This window comes from Erpetoichthys calabaricus, chromosome 18, assembly GCF_900747795.2.
Source record: "Erpetoichthys calabaricus chromosome 18, fErpCal1.3, whole genome shotgun sequence".
Lineage (NCBI taxonomy): Eukaryota > Metazoa > Chordata > Cladistia > Polypteriformes > Polypteridae > Erpetoichthys > Erpetoichthys calabaricus.
Window position 1 is genome coordinate 36,381,450 of NC_041411.2, and position 18,380 is coordinate 36,399,829.

An 18,380-nucleotide genomic window follows, 5' to 3' on the forward strand; every position below is an offset into this window, starting at 1 on the left:
CCAATAAATGAAAGTTATCGCAAATATACTAATAACCCAATTGTGCTTTACTCACTCAGAATATGGAACCAAATTAGGAAGCATTTTAAGATGGAAAATCTTTTATCAGTGGCACCTCTGCAAGGGAACCACCTCTTTCAACCTTCGCAAGTATATCCAGTTTTTAATACCTGGAAAAGTTTTGGGATTAAAATGCTCAGAGATCTTTATATAGACAACATATTTACATCTTTTGAACAATTACGTTCAAAATTTAACCTCCCAGCTACACATTTCTTTTACTATCTTCAAATTAGAAATTTTGTTAAACAGAAATTGCCCGATTTCCCCCACCTTGCACCCTCCACAATGCTGGAAAAAATACTACTCAATTCCGAGGAAACAAACACTATTTCCGCAATATATAAAATCTTATTAGAGTCCCTACCTTTCAAAGATCCAAGAGGACATTGGGAAGAAGATCTCTTAATCAATATATCAGAAAAGGAGTGGAAGGTAGCAAAGCAGAGAATTCACTCGAGTTCTATATGCGCAAAGCATAGAATTATTCAACTAAAAATTATATATCGAGCTCATCTGTCTCGCTTAAAACTGTCCAAAATGTTTCCAGGCCAGGATCCAACCTGCGAGCGCTGCAACCAAGCTCCTGCCTCACTGGGTCACATGTTCTGGGCCTGCACCAAACTAACATCATTTTGGACAAAAATTTTTAAGTGCCTCTCAGACAGCCTTAGTATCACAATCCCTCCTAACCCACTAACAGCTGTGTTTGGTGTCCTTCCAGATGGACTTGAATTGGAGAAGGACAAACAAACGGTGATTGCATTCACTACACTCTTGGCACGCAGACTTATTTTGTTAAATTGGAAGAATCCTAATTCTCCTCTTATAAGTCAGTGGGAAACTGATGTTTTATATTATTTGAAATTGGAAAAAATCAAATTTTCAGTTAGAGGATCTGTACAAATTTTTTTCAAAACTTGGCAGGATTTAATCAATATTATTTTAGAATAAGAGAATTAACTATTATTGTATTTAACTCCCTTCTCCATCTCTTATTTATATAGATATTTACTTCTCCCCTTCTTTTGTCTAATGTTGCCTTATTAAAAAGCTTAAAGAAATTTTCCTTTAGCTAAGCTCTCCTTCTCAGGGGTGGGGTTTGATTTGTTTTCAAATTTGTTGGGTTGTAAATGGATCTGTTTGTATGGAATGATTACAATGAAAATTAATAAAATAAAAATATAAAAAAAAAAAAAAAAAAAAAAAAAAGGAGGTAATGTCGTTTTACTCGCTGTAGATTTTAGTCAGACATTACCAGTTATTCCACGAGGGAGACCAGCAGATGAACTCAACGCGTGTTTAAAATCCATGCTTCTCCCACGGTCGGTTATATGTCGCGTATTCTCGGGTAGGTACACCAAAAAAATGTATACATTTAAGCATGTAATTGGCAAACAAAAAATGAGGTATACCCGAAGGCACTGCAGTAGTACTCAATGTAACTTTACTTCTTAAATGTTAATGTTTTACTGTTTAATAATTTATACGCTTCTTATATGTTGTTCAAATTCTTTTATCAAAATATTAGTGATAGCGCAATGCACGATAACATGGAGTGAATACACCATACACATCCGCCCACGGCCGCCCTGGTGTGCGCAGATAGGAATTGATTCTACAATAAAATAAAATAAAGATAAAAAGAGTAATACAATCATCACCCATAAAGCGGATAGCAGACGTGACGTACTATATGTGTACCAGATTTCAAGTCAATAGGTGAAACGGTTTGCGAGCTAGAGGTGATTTAAAATCCTGGACAGACAAACGAATAGCCACGGTAGCAAATTATAGAAGAAGATTTTACTGTTTAATAATTTATATTTATATGAAATGTGCTTCTTATATATTACTTCATATTCTCATATGATAATGATGTTAATGTTGTTTATATTGATTTCTATTTTATTGTAATTGCATTTATTTATGTATATTTATGTATGTATTTATATATGTATATATATGTATATATTATGAAGCGGCTGGGATGGGAATCAGCACCTCCAAATCCGAGACCATGGTCCTCAGCCGGAGAAGGGTGGAGTGCCCTCTCAGGGTTGGGAGCGAGATCCTGCCTCAAGTGGAGGAGTTCAAGTATCTCGGGGTCTTGTTCACGAGTGAGGGAAGAATGGAGCGTGAGATCGACAGGCGGATCGGTGCAGCGTCCGCAGTGATGCGGGCTCTGCATCGGTCTGTCGTGGTGAAAATGGAGCTGAGCCATAAGGCAAAGCTCTCAATTTACCGGTCAATCTATGTTCCTACCCTCACCTATGGTCATGAGCTATGGGTAGTGACCGAAAGAACGAGATCGCGAATACAAGCGGCTGAAATGAGTTTCCTCCGCAGGGTGTCTGGGCTCTCCCTTAAAGATAGGGTGAGAAGCTCAGTCATCCAGGAGGGGCTCAGAGTAGAGCCGCTGCTCCTCCACATCGAGAGGAGTCAGATGAGGTGGCTCGGGCATCTGATCAGGATGCCTCCTGGACGCCTCCCTGGGGAGGTGTTCCGGGCACGTCCAACCGGGAGGAGGCCCCGGGGAAGACCCAGGACACGCTGGAGGGACTATGTCTCCCAGCTGGCCTGGGAACGCCTTGGGATTCTCCCGGAAGAGCTAGAAGAAGTGGCCGGGGAGAGGGAAGTCTGGGCATCTCTGCTCAAGCTGCTGCCCCTGCGACCCGACCTCGGATAAGCGGAAGAGAATGGATGGATGGATGGATGGATTATAACCTCTCAAAGAACCCAAGAATAAGTGGGGTGGATTTTGATCGCTTTACGGTACAAACTCTAAGGACAAAGCAATAAATGCTAGTGAAAATGAAAGATGGCGAGTCGGCTTGAGCTGCTTCATTATTAATCACTACTCTCTGGTCATAATAAAGTACCGTAAACAGTTTGTTTTTGTGTTTTTTTCCAGCTACAGTGCACTTGTTGACAATGCCACCTGCTCCAACTTTCATAACAAGTATGTATCTCTTTTTCATACCAGTTAAAGCTACAGTACAAGTTTATAAGAACTTTGTGGGACAAGAGGGGCACAAACAGACTTAAAATGGTTCTGAGTGACAGAGAGAAAGTTTGTTTGTTCTTTTAAGGATGTTTAAAAGGTATTGCCAGGAAACAGGAGGTAGTCAAAATATGTACAGTATGAAAAACAAACCTTTCACAAAAACTAAGAACATATTTCCAAAATGATGGCTTTAAAAGTAATTGTCATCATTACTAAGCTAAACCTAATAATTCCTTGTACAATTGAGATGCTCTCACACAGAGTTATTGGTCTTTACTTTCTGGATCGAATTTTGGATGCCAGGGTGAACCTTCCACCAACATTTAAAATGACATCCACCATCTGACTGGCAACAGGCGTCATTGCTGTCAACCACATGGCATGACAGACCTAATAATAAAGGCAGACTACACGAAGTAAAAATATAAAAATACTAATACTAAATAGCAAGAAGTGACAGTAATACACAAAACTAATATTATATAAGAATTGTTTATATGGTGAATAAGGCTTGGGCTGCTGTGTTATTACTACTCCCAGGTTATAGCTGAACACAATAATTACTTTTTTTTTTTGTTTTATTCTACAGGACATGTGAATATTTATCCACAAGGTATGTATATTACAGCAGAAGTTTCACAAGACGTTCTACATGACATTTGATAGGGCATTTTATATAAAAGAAAATGAGTATTTATGGCGGGTGAACTTGTGAAGAACCCGTAACTCTACAGACAAAGCAAAAAACTGATTTATTAGTAGAAAATTGAGATTTCAAATCTGATTAGTGCTGTTATATCATGAAGTAGCTGAAATACCCAGCATTGCTCGGGATGAAAGTAAAGTTTTTTTTTTATTGTTTGAGAAAAATACAAGAGAAGCACAACTTTAAAAATAAGTTAACAAATAATGAAGACTCACTAATGTGCTTGTCTTGCAGTCTTGTAAGTATTTTATCATGTAGTTGACGCTCAGAACCGGCCAACTCATTTAATTTCCAAAGCACCAGTGGTGCGGTGGCGCTCAAACATAAAGAATGCCGGCAGTCACCTACAGTTCGCCCTCTGGTGGTCGTTCCGAGTGTCAACTGGATGATAACATGCATATATGACCGCAAGATCACCCCCCACCCTACCCAGAAGGGAGCGCGGCTTGGATTGATTTCACCCGACAGTTTTTGTAGTCGACCAAAGAGAAACATGTGTACCAAGTTTCATGAAAGTTGCTCCAGCCATTCGGAAATGATGTTGGAACATTCATAAATACATATACAGGTGTGCTGGTCATAAAATTAGAATATCATGACAAAGTTGATTTATTATAGTAATTCCATTCAAAAAGTGAAACTTGTACAGTATATTAGATTCATTCATTACACACAGACTGATGTATTTCAAATGTTTATTTCTTGTATAACTGACAACTAATGAAAGTCCCAAATTCAGTATCTCGGAAAATTAGAATATTGTGAAAAGGTTCAATATTGAAGACACCTGGTGCCACACTCTAAACAGCTAATTAACTCAAAACACCTGCAAAAGCCTTTAAATGGTCTCTCAGTCGAGTTCTGTAGGCTACACAATCATGGGGAAGACTGCTGACTTGACAGTTGTCCAAAAGACGACCATTGACACCTTGCACAAGGAGGGCAAGACACAAAAGGTCATTGCTAAAGAGGCTGGCTGTTCACAGAGCTCTGTGTCCAAGCACATTAATAGAGAGGCGAAGGGAAGGACAAGATGTGGTAGAAAAAAGTGTACAAGCAATAGGGATAACCGCACCCTGGAGAGGATTGTGAAACAAAACCCATTCAAAAATGTGGGGGAGATTCACAAAGAGTGGACTGCAGCTGGAGTCCGTGCTTCAAGAACCACCACGCACAGACGTATGCAAGACATGGGTTTCAGCTGTCGCATTCCTTGTGTCAAGCCACTCTTGAACAAGAGACAAGAGGACTGGACTGCTGCTGAGTGGTCCACAGTTATGTTCTCTGATGAAAGTAAATTTTGCATTTCCTTTGGAAATCAAGGTCCCAGAGTCTGGAGGAAGAGAGGAGAGGCACAGAATCCACGTTGTGTGAGGTCCAGTGTAAAGTTTCCACAGTCAGTGATGGTTTGGGGTGCCATGTCATCTGCTGGTGTTGGTCCATTGTGTTTTCTGAGGTCCAAGGTCAACGCAGCCGTCAACAAGGAAGTTTTAGAGCACTTCATGCTTCTTGCTGCTGACTAACTTTATGGAGATGCAGATTTCATTTTCCAACAGGACCTGGCACCTGCACACAGTGCCAAAGCTACCAGTACCTGGTTTAAGGACCATGGTATCCCTGTTCTTGATTGGCCAGTAAACTCCCCTGATCTTAACCCCATAGAAAATCTATGGGGTATTGTGAAGAGGAAGATGCAATACGCCAGACCCAACAATTCAGAAGAGCTGAAGGCCACTATCAGAGCAACATGGGCTCTCATAACACCTGAGCAGTGCCACAGACTGATCGACTCCATGCCACGCCGCATTGCTGCAGTAATCCAGGCCAAAGGAGCCCCAACTAAATATTGAGTGCTGTACATGTTCATACTTTTCATGTTCATACCTTTCAGTTGGCCAACATTTCTAAAAATCCTTTTTTTGCATTGGTCTTAATTTATATTCTAATTTTCCGAGATACTGAATTTGGGACTTTCATTAGTTGTCAGTTATAATCATCAACATTAAAAGAAATAAACATTTGAAATACATCAGTCTGTGCGTAATGAATGAATCTAATATACAAGTTTCACTTTTTGAATGGAATTACTGAAATAAATCAACTTTGTCATGATATTCTAATTTTATGACCAGCACCTGTACACACACACACATATAGTACATACATTGACTTTTATATTTTTAGATATCTCCAGCTCAAAAAGAAATGCACAGTTGAATTTTGCACAGTTGCACTGGGGGGCTTCAGCCTAACTTGGTCACTGTCAATGAAAAGCTTGGACTTTCTCATTGTGTTTATCGTTAAAATTTCTCTGGAAGATCTGTTTTACTAACACACATTTAAGACTTGACTATCTGGCCGATAAGCAAATTTAAATTGCTGTGATATAAGTGAGTGTGGCTGTGCACATGAGGAGGCCCAGAAATGGGATGACTTCATATGCAGAATAGATTCCTGCTTTACACCCAGTGTGGCTGCCATGAGCTTCTTGTAATTCTGCAGTGGACAAAGTAAGCTTAGAAAATGGATAAGTCGGTGGAAGTAACTCCAGTCATGTTTATAGTCTGTGGAAGCCAGCCTCGGACACAGACAGACAGACACCTCCATGTCTACCAAAAACACATGTTTATTTACAAGGTTCTTATACACAGCCCACGGTGCCCTGCACCAATCACCCTTTTGAGTCCTTTAACAGGTCCTTTACCGCCTCCACTCCTCTCCACCGAGCTCTGTCCTCTTCCTCCTGACTGCAGCCCTGAATGGAGTAAGGCGGACCCTTTTGTTCCGCCCCGGATGTGCTCCAGGTGCCTGATGACCGACTTCCGGCAGCACTCCCCAGTGTGGCGGAAGTGCTGCCCTTGCACCCGGAAGCACTCCGGGCATAAACCATCCCAGGTTTGTCAGCACTTCCTGGTGTCCCAGAAGTGCTGTCCCCCAGGGATCAAGGACCGGCCGGGTACCCAGGGAAAAGAAGTGCCACTCTCCCGGTTCCTCCTTCCTGCAGGCATCCCGGCGGGGCAGTGCTCCTGGCCGTCTATCACAAGTCATGTGTACTTATATCATTAAATCTTAACTTGCATGTCTTCTCAGAACAGTTGACAATATTACAATGCAAGAAACAAAAAAATGAATAAATAAGAAGTATACGTAGGCTCTTTTGGGTTTTGAGAATTTCATATTTTCAAAGTTTAATGCTTTAATTTTATATACGAGTTAGAATTTTTCCTCTTTGTTTGAGAAAGTTTTACATTTTTTTCATTTTAACTTTAACTACATTGTATCACTACTTTCAAAGCAGCTACAGGCAGATAATATGTTGCTATGGAATTCTGCCTTATTCAGGGGACCATAGGATCCAAAGGACACAAAGGATCCATAAAAGACTATTGATAATTTATCCCTGTTGTCCAACTTGCAGGGAAAACATAGGGGTTGGTGGTGGCAGGACTGGCACTCCAGCCACTGTTAAAAAAAACCCAAAAAACTCTCACTGTTCAGTGTGGTGCTGAGGGGCCACCCCTTTGCACGGCTGCCCTCGGATCTTAATCCAGGTGGGTCATCATGTGGTGGGTGTGGCAACACGTTGTAATCAGCACGTTCCCAACCTCCTCCTCCTCCTCCTCCTCCTTAGGTAGCTTGCTATCCTTAGATTATGAGACTGTGACAGGCTGGCCCTTTTTATGGACTCTCCTGTAGCTGGCACTGAAGTGGATGGGGAATTCCAGAATCCTCATTTGAAACAACTTTAGGTGATCTACAATCAGGAGGACTGTTGGAACAAAAGCTCACCGGGTAGAGAAGGGTGGTCCGAGTCCTCGGTATGATACTGCTGCCCACTATAGTTTTGTTCTAGGAGTGTCTCCATTTTAAGCAGGAACCCCAAGGGTAGCTTTACTTTTTCACTGATTACATCAAATGCAAGTAACAGATTATTTATGTTTTCATCCTTAAAGTAGAAATGGAAGACATTACTTAGGTTCTGCAGGTTTTATTTATTTTTGCTTTAAAGTCTCTTGTTTTCTCATGACTTTTTTTGCTGCCGTGGGTGGTTTTCTGTCACATGCTTTTATTTTCACCTTTATGAGGTGTTTATGTTTCATAGTTTCAAAGTCATATCAAGCATTGTTATAACAACGCAGAGAATTTGGTGCAAGCCCAGAAGTCAGGTATCACATTTGCATTGAGATTCTTGAACTTTGTAGACACCTTGGGTAAGTTTTGAGAAGAGCAAATACATTTTTGAATATGAAGAAAATCATGATAGATGAAGGCCAGAGAGTGTGGCAGCAGCAGGGCTGAAGCACCTTAATTTGTAGTCAAGTTAACTTGTGTATCAAACCATCTGCACCCTCACTACTTTTCTAACACATAGAAGAGAATTCTAATTAAAATAGGACTCATTATATATTTTGAAATTTTTTTTCCCACAGATCCCAAATTCATAATTCCAGTACCAAGCAGGATGCATTCACTGTGTTTTGATGTTTCTGTGTCTGCTGGCACCATTTTGCAGTTGATTCATGATCCAGACTCAGGTATTCTTTGTTTACTCTTCCTTGAATGTTATGCTTAATCCATTCTCAGCTCTGTTTATTGCTCTTTCAAGGTTTAATGTTTCTTTAGGCCCAGAAGGGGGTGAGGTTCATCTGTATAATTCTTGGAGATAATGCCGAGTCTCACTGACATACAGGCGCCGTTGATATATTTGATACAGCAGTATGTTTGCTGCACTTTTCACGTTAGCTGATTATCACATCCCAACTCAAACACTTACTTGCAACTATGGGTCGATCCTTTGATGCTATATACTGAGAGTTCAATAAGCAAATTCACAGCAGACCCTGCAGACCGAGCTAAGGTACACTTATGTTAATATATCTCCAGAGGAAAGCCCTAAACATCTTAAAGCTTCTCCACTGTAGTAGCCCACTTTATTTTATGATGGGTATGAACTGCTGAGACCTACCAGGACTCTTAACTTTCAATTAATCTTCATTTTATGATATGAACTATTGTTTTGTCAAACACTTAACTCTCTCTAGGCCTCATCATAGAGAAATGTGTAACATTTGGACTCCGGGTGCACGGCCAAGAGTTTTTGAACTTTTTATCTTCCATTTGTTTCAAGCTTTATAGTGGACCGAATATTAGTAGTAAATAGGCTGTAAATATTAGAGAAATATTATATAGTCACCTAGACTCTCACCAGGAAAGCAGATGGGAAGATGAGATGAGATTATAGAGTTATTTCAATGCTACTTCTGTTTCATTATCTTCAATTACATTGGACAAGATTTTGCTTTCTGAACACCTTTAGGTGTATCTTATGGATTTTGGCCATCTTTAAATTTTCCTATCACAAACTGATTTATTGAAATCACCAATTTTTGTGATTTCCCCTCATATAATAAGTATGCATATACAACAGAACAACTACAGCTGGAACGTCTCTGATGATTGGTGATGATCGGTGAAATTTGCCAAAGCGTTTATCGCAGTGAATATACTGCAACGGCGCTGGACAGGTCGCATCAGCCAGCGAAGAATCACCAAAAGAACGAGCTGGCATTACATTATATATCGGAGAAAAACCTATAAAAATGGCAACTCTGCACAGTTGCATGTGTGTTGTCCAACTAGTGAGGCAAAAAGGCAAGCAGTACTTTTAAGAATAGTGAGCCACCTCAAAATAGCCATGTAAAGAGCAAAGAATCTATCCATTGTGGCACTCAACAACGACGCTACATTGGTGTCAGAGTGCTTTGGAGACCTAAAATGAACCTCTTGATAATTCAGAGGATGTGCTGGAGAGACCCGAGGCACAGATCCATAATCTGGAGTGCTGTTTGCATCAACAGTACAAGAATGGAGAAAACTGAGAGACTGATACCTCTGCAGTTCCACTCCCCGCTTCTTGATCTGCTAAGGTCCATTAGATCGGATGCGTGGACACTGGCGGAGCTTCAGGCTAATGGAGCTTGGGAAAAGTGTGGCAGATTGAGTTGCCAAATGAGTTGTGAGAAGCAGGGGTGGTGGTAAAAATGCACAGGCAAAGGACAAGGCAGATCATAGAGGCGTTGGGAAGTGGCGGTGAAGGGAGAGTCTCAAAGTTGAGATCCAGACCTGGAATGCGGTTTGTAGTGCCAGTTCAGTAAGAAAAACAGTAAAGAGACTGGTACATCTGCATCTCCACACAAGGAGGTTTGCCTGCTTGCCTACAGCTGACCAGTATTCAACACCACTGTTGCATTGCATGACAGTACAGCTCTTGACATCACAGTTGTGCCTCCTGCCAGTGCAACAAGCAACATCCCTGCTGCGCCATCTGACAACGCAGTGCTCCTGATCCTTGTTGATGTGCCCTTGTCATAGGCTGCATGACCAAAGCAGAAGAGAAGACCACCCCTTTGTTTTGACAATATGTGAACTGTTGCAAGTGGTCACTGGGGACTGCAACTTTGAAGGGGTGGCTATGCAACGGTGCTGGACAAATTATATCAGCCAGGGTTGAATCACAAAAAGAACGAGCTGGCCTTACATCAGCAATAGCAGGAGGACCTATAAAAATGGCAACTCTGCACAGTCGCACGTGCATTTCCCAAGTAGTGTGGCAAAAAGGCAAGCAGTCCTTTTAAGGATAGCGAGCCACCTCAAAGAGCCATGTAGAGAGAACACTGTATCCAGCCATTGTGGCACTCGGTGCAGACACTACACTACTACTGTATGTTCACTGGTGACCTTATTTGCTGAATATTGTACTGGAGATTCACTATGATTAGCACTTCTGCCTCACAGCTCATCACGTTTTTGCCCACATTTGGTCCAGCATCGTTGGTAGACATTTCCCAATTGTCAGGTACACTTACAAAACTACTACACCTTTATAATCTGCTCAAGAAAAGTGCAGTTTTTCCCACCCCGTTTACTTCAATGCATTTTGCTGAGTTTGGAAAAGTTTCCAAACATTTTCGTGATTTCATCAAACTCGAGGCAAAGCTAATTCAGTGGGGTTTACTGATCACTAGTGGAGATCTAGTGGCACTGTAACTAGGAATGCAGCTCAGATACACCAAGTAGTGTTGTTTTACTTCAGAGTGAGACAGCCGTGCTATGGAGTCTCATTACGTTAAAAGGAGCAAGCAGGGCAGAAGAGTGTGGTGCCCTGCCAAGCCCAACAAAGACATATTTGCCTCCTCTTCACACAAAACGTGAAGTGAAAAAAAAAAAATTGTGAAGGTAATGGACAAGGCAGGTGAAGAATTTTGATTTTTGAGACAAATGTTTCTATGAAAAACTAATGGCAAGAGTAAGGAAGGCACTTTTGTTAGTCTGCAAATCAGAAACGTCATCCACAGCAAGCAGTTCAAAGATCTGCAGAGATTGAGAGGAACACACGTGGAGCACCAAACTACGTCCAGCTGGTTAAAAGCAAGTTTCGAACATACAAAACCATGAATTGCAACAGATTGCAGAAGTTAAGGCAGCTCAAACTTGGACTTCTTCCCTGCTAATCTTGGTACAGTCTGTGACGAATATTCTGAAAGAACATTCAGAATCAGGGCAAGCTGAATCCATCAGTGTTATCTGACTATTGTTGGATTCAGAAATGTGGCACCAAAAATTTTAGCTCAACTGAAGTAATGTAATGTGTTAATATCACTGAGAAATTAAACACACCAAATTAAAAAAAAATTCATTTTATGTTTCCCTAATTTTCTATGTGATACACTCAATCTAAAATTATATTTTTGATTCTGAAGCTGTTTATCATAACAAGCAAAATATTTTCAGGAAGCAATACTTTGAAAAAAGGGCCCTGTGTTTTATAGTTTTATTAGGTACTGCAAAAAGATCTGCAATTAATTACTAAATAAAAGATCTGTAAACACAAAGTATAAAACGTCTGCAAGAATCCTTTCAGTGTTACAAAGCAGGCAGAAACATGAAATTGCCAGCTTTACAGAGTCCACAATTAAAAACACAATTTGATTATGATAAATATACAGACGAAATTTGTCAGTTTAAGGAAATTTCTCACTAGTCAGCTAGGCTTTCATGAATGATGTCTTTCTGAATTGTAAAAAAAATAGTATCAGCCATTTATTCAATCATCTGTAAATGGTTATAAACAATTTAACGACATTTAGGACTATTTCGATGTACATGAATTCGTAGTCTTTTAAGCGTTATATGACGTTTCTTTGTGACTTTTTAATGAAACTCTTCCTGCTTACGACTTCCGGAATTGTGCTGCTCTCTGGTGAGTCTCATCCTGTGTAGGAAAAGTTGAAAAAGCTCCAATTTATTGGAATGTTAATTTCCATGGCTACTCACTGCTCCTCATCTTACGCACTCAATAAATCAACAATATTCACATGGAAAGTTCCTGCAGTTTTGTTGGTTCTTCTTCTTGATGATGATTGTTACAAATGTGAACTTTTTTAATCCTCTCCTCGTTAATGCAGGTATTACAATTAATGGCAAGACGGATGATGCAGGGAAAATTATGTTCCAGGCATTTTCCATTAAGTACAAGGATCAGTACAAAGTCACTGTGGGGTTAGAAAACATTACTTTACACACTGTAGAAGATTCATCTGATCAGAACTGGTCATGGAAGAGCGTACAGCATTCAGCAGATAAGTAAGTAACGTGTTCACTCTTTGAGATGCTGTAGCGCGTCTCCCCTCAGACAGCACTTATGATGTCACTGCCTGTCTAGTGAGCTGAATTCACAGGATTGTTACACAACTATCACATTTTTTACATTTTTATTATGTTTATGTCCCTCTATTCTGATATACTAGTACTGTAACACTTTAATAGAGTTTTTAAACCAGTTTTCTTCTTCTGTATTAATGTCCAATATATGTTATTGATTATTTAAAACATTTACTGAAAACGAAACTAGATTCTACATTTACAAAAGAGAGAAGTTGATTACACTAATATCATTGCTCCTTTACCCTTTTGTGTTTTATTTTAATTATGCTCTATTCATAAATGTGTGTGTTAGTCTGACCTTAATAACAGAAGTGTGGTGTATAAGAATAAATTGAAATGAAATGAATTGAGCTGAGTTAAGTTAAGTTAAGGCCGACGATCACCACTGCGACTTTTCTCTTGTCATCGTATGAACACATCATCGTTTAGCCTTTATTTTGAAAAGCACCATTTTATAGCAAATACTACAATATAACACTCTTAAACACGCTCAGTCTAACTTAGAATCAGGTACGAGGCAGGGACCCCCCAGAACAGGGCACCAGGTAATTGTAGACCACTACAAATGTCGCTTCTCAAAAACAATTTATTTATTTATTTTTTTTAGAATTTCTTTGTCATTGGTGAAAAAAAATGTGATGAAGATTATTTTCGACAATAAAGTCATTAAAATTATGTTACTCAAATCTCCTGGACCGTTTCTGTGGCTCAACGTTCAGCTTGGCAACTTCTCAAGCAGCTCATCAGGACTGTTGGGTATGTCGCACACGTAGGCTGCTGCTTCTGATGTCATGTAAACCATGAAAGTCTCTTTGAAAACAGAAAGTCCGAGTTATTTGTTGAACACATCCGCTCATTAAACACTGGTCTTGTGTTAACAGGTCAGTTTGCCAAAGGAGTATCATATGAAGAGAAAATGGTCTCACTAAACAACCCCTCACGCATTGAACTTCAAGGACATGATCTGGACGTGATCAGGTAAAAATAAAATACGCTTTGGACAGAAGAACTGTTGGCTGTACTGGCTGTACTCTTGTACAGGGTGGCATTGTACTCTTAGGCCGGGTTTATAATTCACGTGACGCGTGCTCCAGTGGACGCTACTGCTACGCAAGCGTTGTACTGTTTATATTTGCGCGTGTACTTTGTGTAAATCTGGAAGATTCCACCAGGTGGCAGGGCAAGATATCACCATGGTGAGAAAATATTCGGCTTTGCTGTGTTGTGAATTGCCTGAAACATCCATTAAATTCCGAGGACACCTTGCCATAATATCTATGAAAAGGATGTTTAATGATTACAGCCATCAATCCAGGGATGCACCCATTCCAGCAAGCATCAGGGTAGAGACAGAAACAAAATCCCTGGACGGGGCATCAGTTCATCACAAGGTGAACACAAGCACACACATACACTCGCGTCACTTTAGCGTCACCAAATCCCTAAATCTGCATATCTTTGGAAGGACACCACTGTGGAAACCCACCAGGAACACATGCAAACTCCAGGCAGAGAACACAAGGGACACGACTCCCTGCGAGACGGCAGTGCTACCGCTCTGCTGCTGTGCATCTCCGATATATGTAATTATTAACAATATTCATTATTTAAATGAAGGTAATGATTTATCTGAAAAATGTAACATACATACTTTAATGCATTTCATAATGAAAGTGATATCAAGTATAAATCGAAGGATTCTAAATGTGCAGAGAGCTGGAATATCAGAAATGTAATGTGTTCTGTGTGGAGATTGCTGCTTGCCACTGCTGTCAGGTCAAGAGGAAGCCCCAGAAGCACATAGTGATTAACAATTGGGTCAGTTCTAAGATGACGTTTACGACGGTCTACTTTAATAATAAAATAAACTATGAGATTAAACTGGACACTTGGAGATTTAAGCCAAAATTTCCACTTTAATTACAAAATACACCTTTTCACTGCGTCCCTAACTTTTTTTTGTCTGTGGTTCAAATACGCCGCTGTATATTCTGATGCTGCTGTGAAGGTGCAAAAAATAAAAATACGGCACAGAAGATGGTATTGTGTTATTACGATGGGGAATTATGTAACGCTTGAATATAAAAGCACCACGAATGCATTTGTATGTCGGCATTTTGCTTCACCACATCGAACCATTCATCAAACATCGAAGCACACACATCAATCCTGTATAGGGTTGCCAGATTAGAAAATTAGAAATACAGGACGTGCTTAAAATCTTTCTCTATATTACTATATATATAAATTTATACATGCCTCCTACACACCCAGACCAAAATATTATATAAATAATTCGCCTGCCTCCTCACTCACTCACTCACGTCCGTCTGAAGCCGAATGCGCAGTCGCCTTCTGCGCAGCTGCCCGAAAAACGTTACGAGACCGACATCCAACCCTCACATCGCAGTGGATTTATGGCCGCAAAAATTCAAAGAGAAAGGCGACTTCGATTAAAGCTCTAGAGGCCTGAAAGGCGATTTCGACTACAGCTCGAGGCCTAATTACGCATTCATTCAATACAACTATATCAGGTTTGTGGTGCTTATGCTTATTACTATTCCATATTGTACTGGAACATTCATCATTCAATATTATACTATAGACCTGGAAAATTCATCAACTAACAGTACAAGCCTGTACAGTAATGAGTAAAGTGGACTACAATCATTACAAAACAACTTCTTCATTACTTATCATTTTGTTCTTCATACACTGCTGACACAAACTCGTGCCCATTTCATCTTACGTTGTCGAAACGAGCTCTTTGTCTAGTATTATATAAAAGTAGAGACTTGCTGATACAGATCTGCACAGCAGTGCGGCTGGAGAGCAAAACGTTAAGAGTGTCGCTGTCCTCAGCCAACCATAACAACTGAACAAGTTACAAACAGGCAGCAAGCACTCGTTTCCTCTTTAGATTTGGGTTATTTTCATCAGGAGATCTCAGAAAAGAAAGTATAATATCTCTATATATAATCTTCATTTGGATCTTGATCTTTGTTTGTCCGCGAATGAATTAAAAGAAGAAGCACTAGATGGCAGTAGAGAGACAGCTAAAACATAGGCATTGCATTAAGAATCTCCTCCAGGCTTATACTACTGAAGACTGCAGTACTCCAGTCACACCTCAAAACACAGACATTCAAACTAAACAAATTGTTGTGCTTTAAATTAACTAATCTTTATATATAATCTTCATTTGGATCTTGATCTTTGTATGTCCGCGAATTCATGTTCCCCTGACACTGCCTTGGTTGTTACTTTTCTTTACAAGCACTGTCGATACCACTCTTTGTGTTTAGATCTGGTGTCGACACCTGCTTCGTTGTCGAGACTGTGGTTTTTTCTGTTTCTATCGACCGTCGTTGGCAGCACTTCGTCCAAATCGAATGTTCACCCGCTTCTTGGAGTCGGCAGTCACAGTATATACTGTAAGTTGGACACACTTCTGTGATTTTCCATCAGTCGGCGTTTGGAGTTCAAGAAAGAAGCATTGGTTCTTCCTTTCTCTTTGGATTGCCACAAAGCAACCTGCGAGATTGGAGAAAGGTTGAGAAGAGATCGTGAGAGGAAACGACAGCGTCATGAAAACGAGACGGACTGTGAACGGAGAGAAGCAGAAATGCTCCTCCACCACCACCACATAATTACTATTTGGACATTGATTCCGAGTAGGCCGTTCCTATCGAATCAATGTCCAAGGGTTTTGTTTTGTAATTTTGCTTCCCTTATAAAAAATCGTAATGCTGTGCGACGAAGGGCCCAGTTCACGACTGGCAGCCGTGTTTAAACAGGGAGCCCTTCACAGACAACTTTAACACGCGCAACGTAGTTGTGCGCACATGACTAGTTACTTATAAACTTACAACTAAGTACTAAGTAAGAAGGTAGTAAAAATATATTTTTATTATGAAATTTGAAAATGAACTAAATACAGGACATTTGGGTGTCCCTGAAAGGTCAGTACGGGACAGGGGACAAAATTATCAAATATGGGACATGTCCCGTATATAAGGGACGTCTGGCAACCCTAATCCTGTAGGATCCCATAGCAGCTTTCTGTCACATGTACTGTAGATAGTAAACAAAGACTCGGACGTCAAGTTATGACTTTATCACACTGCGCCCCCTGACTTTTTGCTGGTACTGCAGCTCACTCACGCGTCTTTCTGAGGATGCGCTCAGAGGATGCGTCAAATGAGCAATGGGAACGCATGACAGCCATGATACGTGCAAGTACACATTAAGAGCGTGAAGTATAAACCGGACCTTAGAGTGGCAGGGTGACATCTTCACTTCTAAACTGGGATGACTTTTGTATATAACTGCCATGTTTTCACTGTGGATTTCCAGCCACTTTCTACAGATTTAGGATCTGATTGATGATTCCACATTCTCCGTGTGTTTCTGGGTGTAACTGTGTTTGTGTCCCATCCAAAGCCGACTCTTGTGTCTGCTGCAGCCTGGATTACCATCACTAGCTCAGAGCTGTCCCAGATGTAGTTAAGGCTTTGGCCTTTATACCCTGAGGTTGTGGGTTCAAACCCCATTATTGACATGGTGTGACCATGAGCAAGTCACTAAACCTGCCTGTGCTCCACCTGAGGAATTTAATGTGTCTAAAAATGTCAACTAAATAAGAAAATATAAAAATAAATGAGTGAAAGAACAATGATTGCATTGTCAGCCTTGAGTGGTAACCATTGATTTATTTATTTTTTGCAGTAAACTGGAAACTGATTATGGCAACTCCTCAAAAATAAAGGTCAGATGCTTTGTGGTCGATTCTAATGGTGATGGTTTAATTGATGGCCCACTCTCCAGATACATAATGACAGACCTGTTTGAAGGATCCTGAGCACTCTCTTTAGCTGAGGAACGATAAATAAAATCTCTTCTTCTGTTCATTTTTGCTCAACACCTACTGATATAAGAAGTATGCTTCTTAAATATAGAGAATGTTTTGTTTGATATACAATAAAATGGCTGCCACATTGCATTCAGTGACATATCCGTTAAATGAGAAATTAAAAGTGCTATGTAATGTACTCAGTGGGGTTAAATTAAAATGTGCATGTATTTGTCCCTAAACGTTGCATAAAATCGATAAAAAGATGCAACCAAGTAGTATTTTCGACTTTAAATAACTGCATAATAAGCGGAATACGTTAATCATGTGCATGTGGATGTTATGAATGTTTTCAAAACTTCTGACAGCAAACTGGTTCTCTTGCTAAAATCATTTTGTACGCAAGTGTCTGACATTTAAGAAACACTTGTGCAATGTGCTTGGAGGGTCACATTGGTCATTTTTGTTCACTGTTCATTAATAAAAAAAAATCACTGTGATAAATCCCAATTTTTTATTTTCATTTCTATTAGTTTACAGCTTGTGTCCTGTGGGGTTCATGAGCAAACATGTGAGCTGAAATTGAAGCCAAGGAGGTCAAACATGCAGGGCCTATAAAAACGTTTTAACCCCTTCTAGAAATTTTCACATTTTATTGTTACGCAGCATTAAATTGTGATGGGGTTTAATTTGGCTTCTTTGGGCATTGATCAACAGAACAAGATCCTTTAATTTCAAAATGAAAGGAGATCTCTGCAATGTAGTCAAAAGGAATTACAAATATAAGGACAAGATCATTAAAGTAAGTTACTCACCCCCTTGAAGTCGGTGTTTAGTAGCTGCCCTGCTGACAGCCATGATGGATGGCCTTGAGTCTGTCTGAGTGTTCAGGTCTCTCTCTGTTAGCTCTGATATTTTTTCCTCATTCTTCTTTGCCAAAGCTGCTCAAGCTCAATCAGGCTGTATGGTGATCCTGAGTGAGCAGCCTTTGTCAAGTCCATCCAACAAGTTCAATTGAGCTCTGGACTCCA

General features: G+C 40.1%; 1 protein-coding gene across 1 annotated transcript in view; it reads left to right on the forward strand.

The window, feature by feature from the left end:
- Positions 1-17,853, forward strand: part of LOC114668876 (inter-alpha-trypsin inhibitor heavy chain H4-like) — an 84,456-nt gene extending 66,603 nt beyond the window's left edge. The window contains 7 exon segments of the mRNA XM_028824869.2: positions 2,975-3,022; positions 3,657-3,680; positions 8,204-8,308; positions 12,239-12,416; positions 13,105-13,253; positions 13,379-13,475; positions 17,226-17,853. Of these exon segments, the coding sequence (XP_028680702.2) occupies positions 2,975-3,022; positions 3,657-3,680; positions 8,204-8,308; positions 12,239-12,416; positions 13,105-13,253; positions 13,379-13,475; positions 17,226-17,358 (734 nt within the window). The 3' untranslated portion in view covers positions 17,359-17,853.
- The last annotated feature ends 527 nt before the right edge of the window (positions 17,854-18,380 follow it).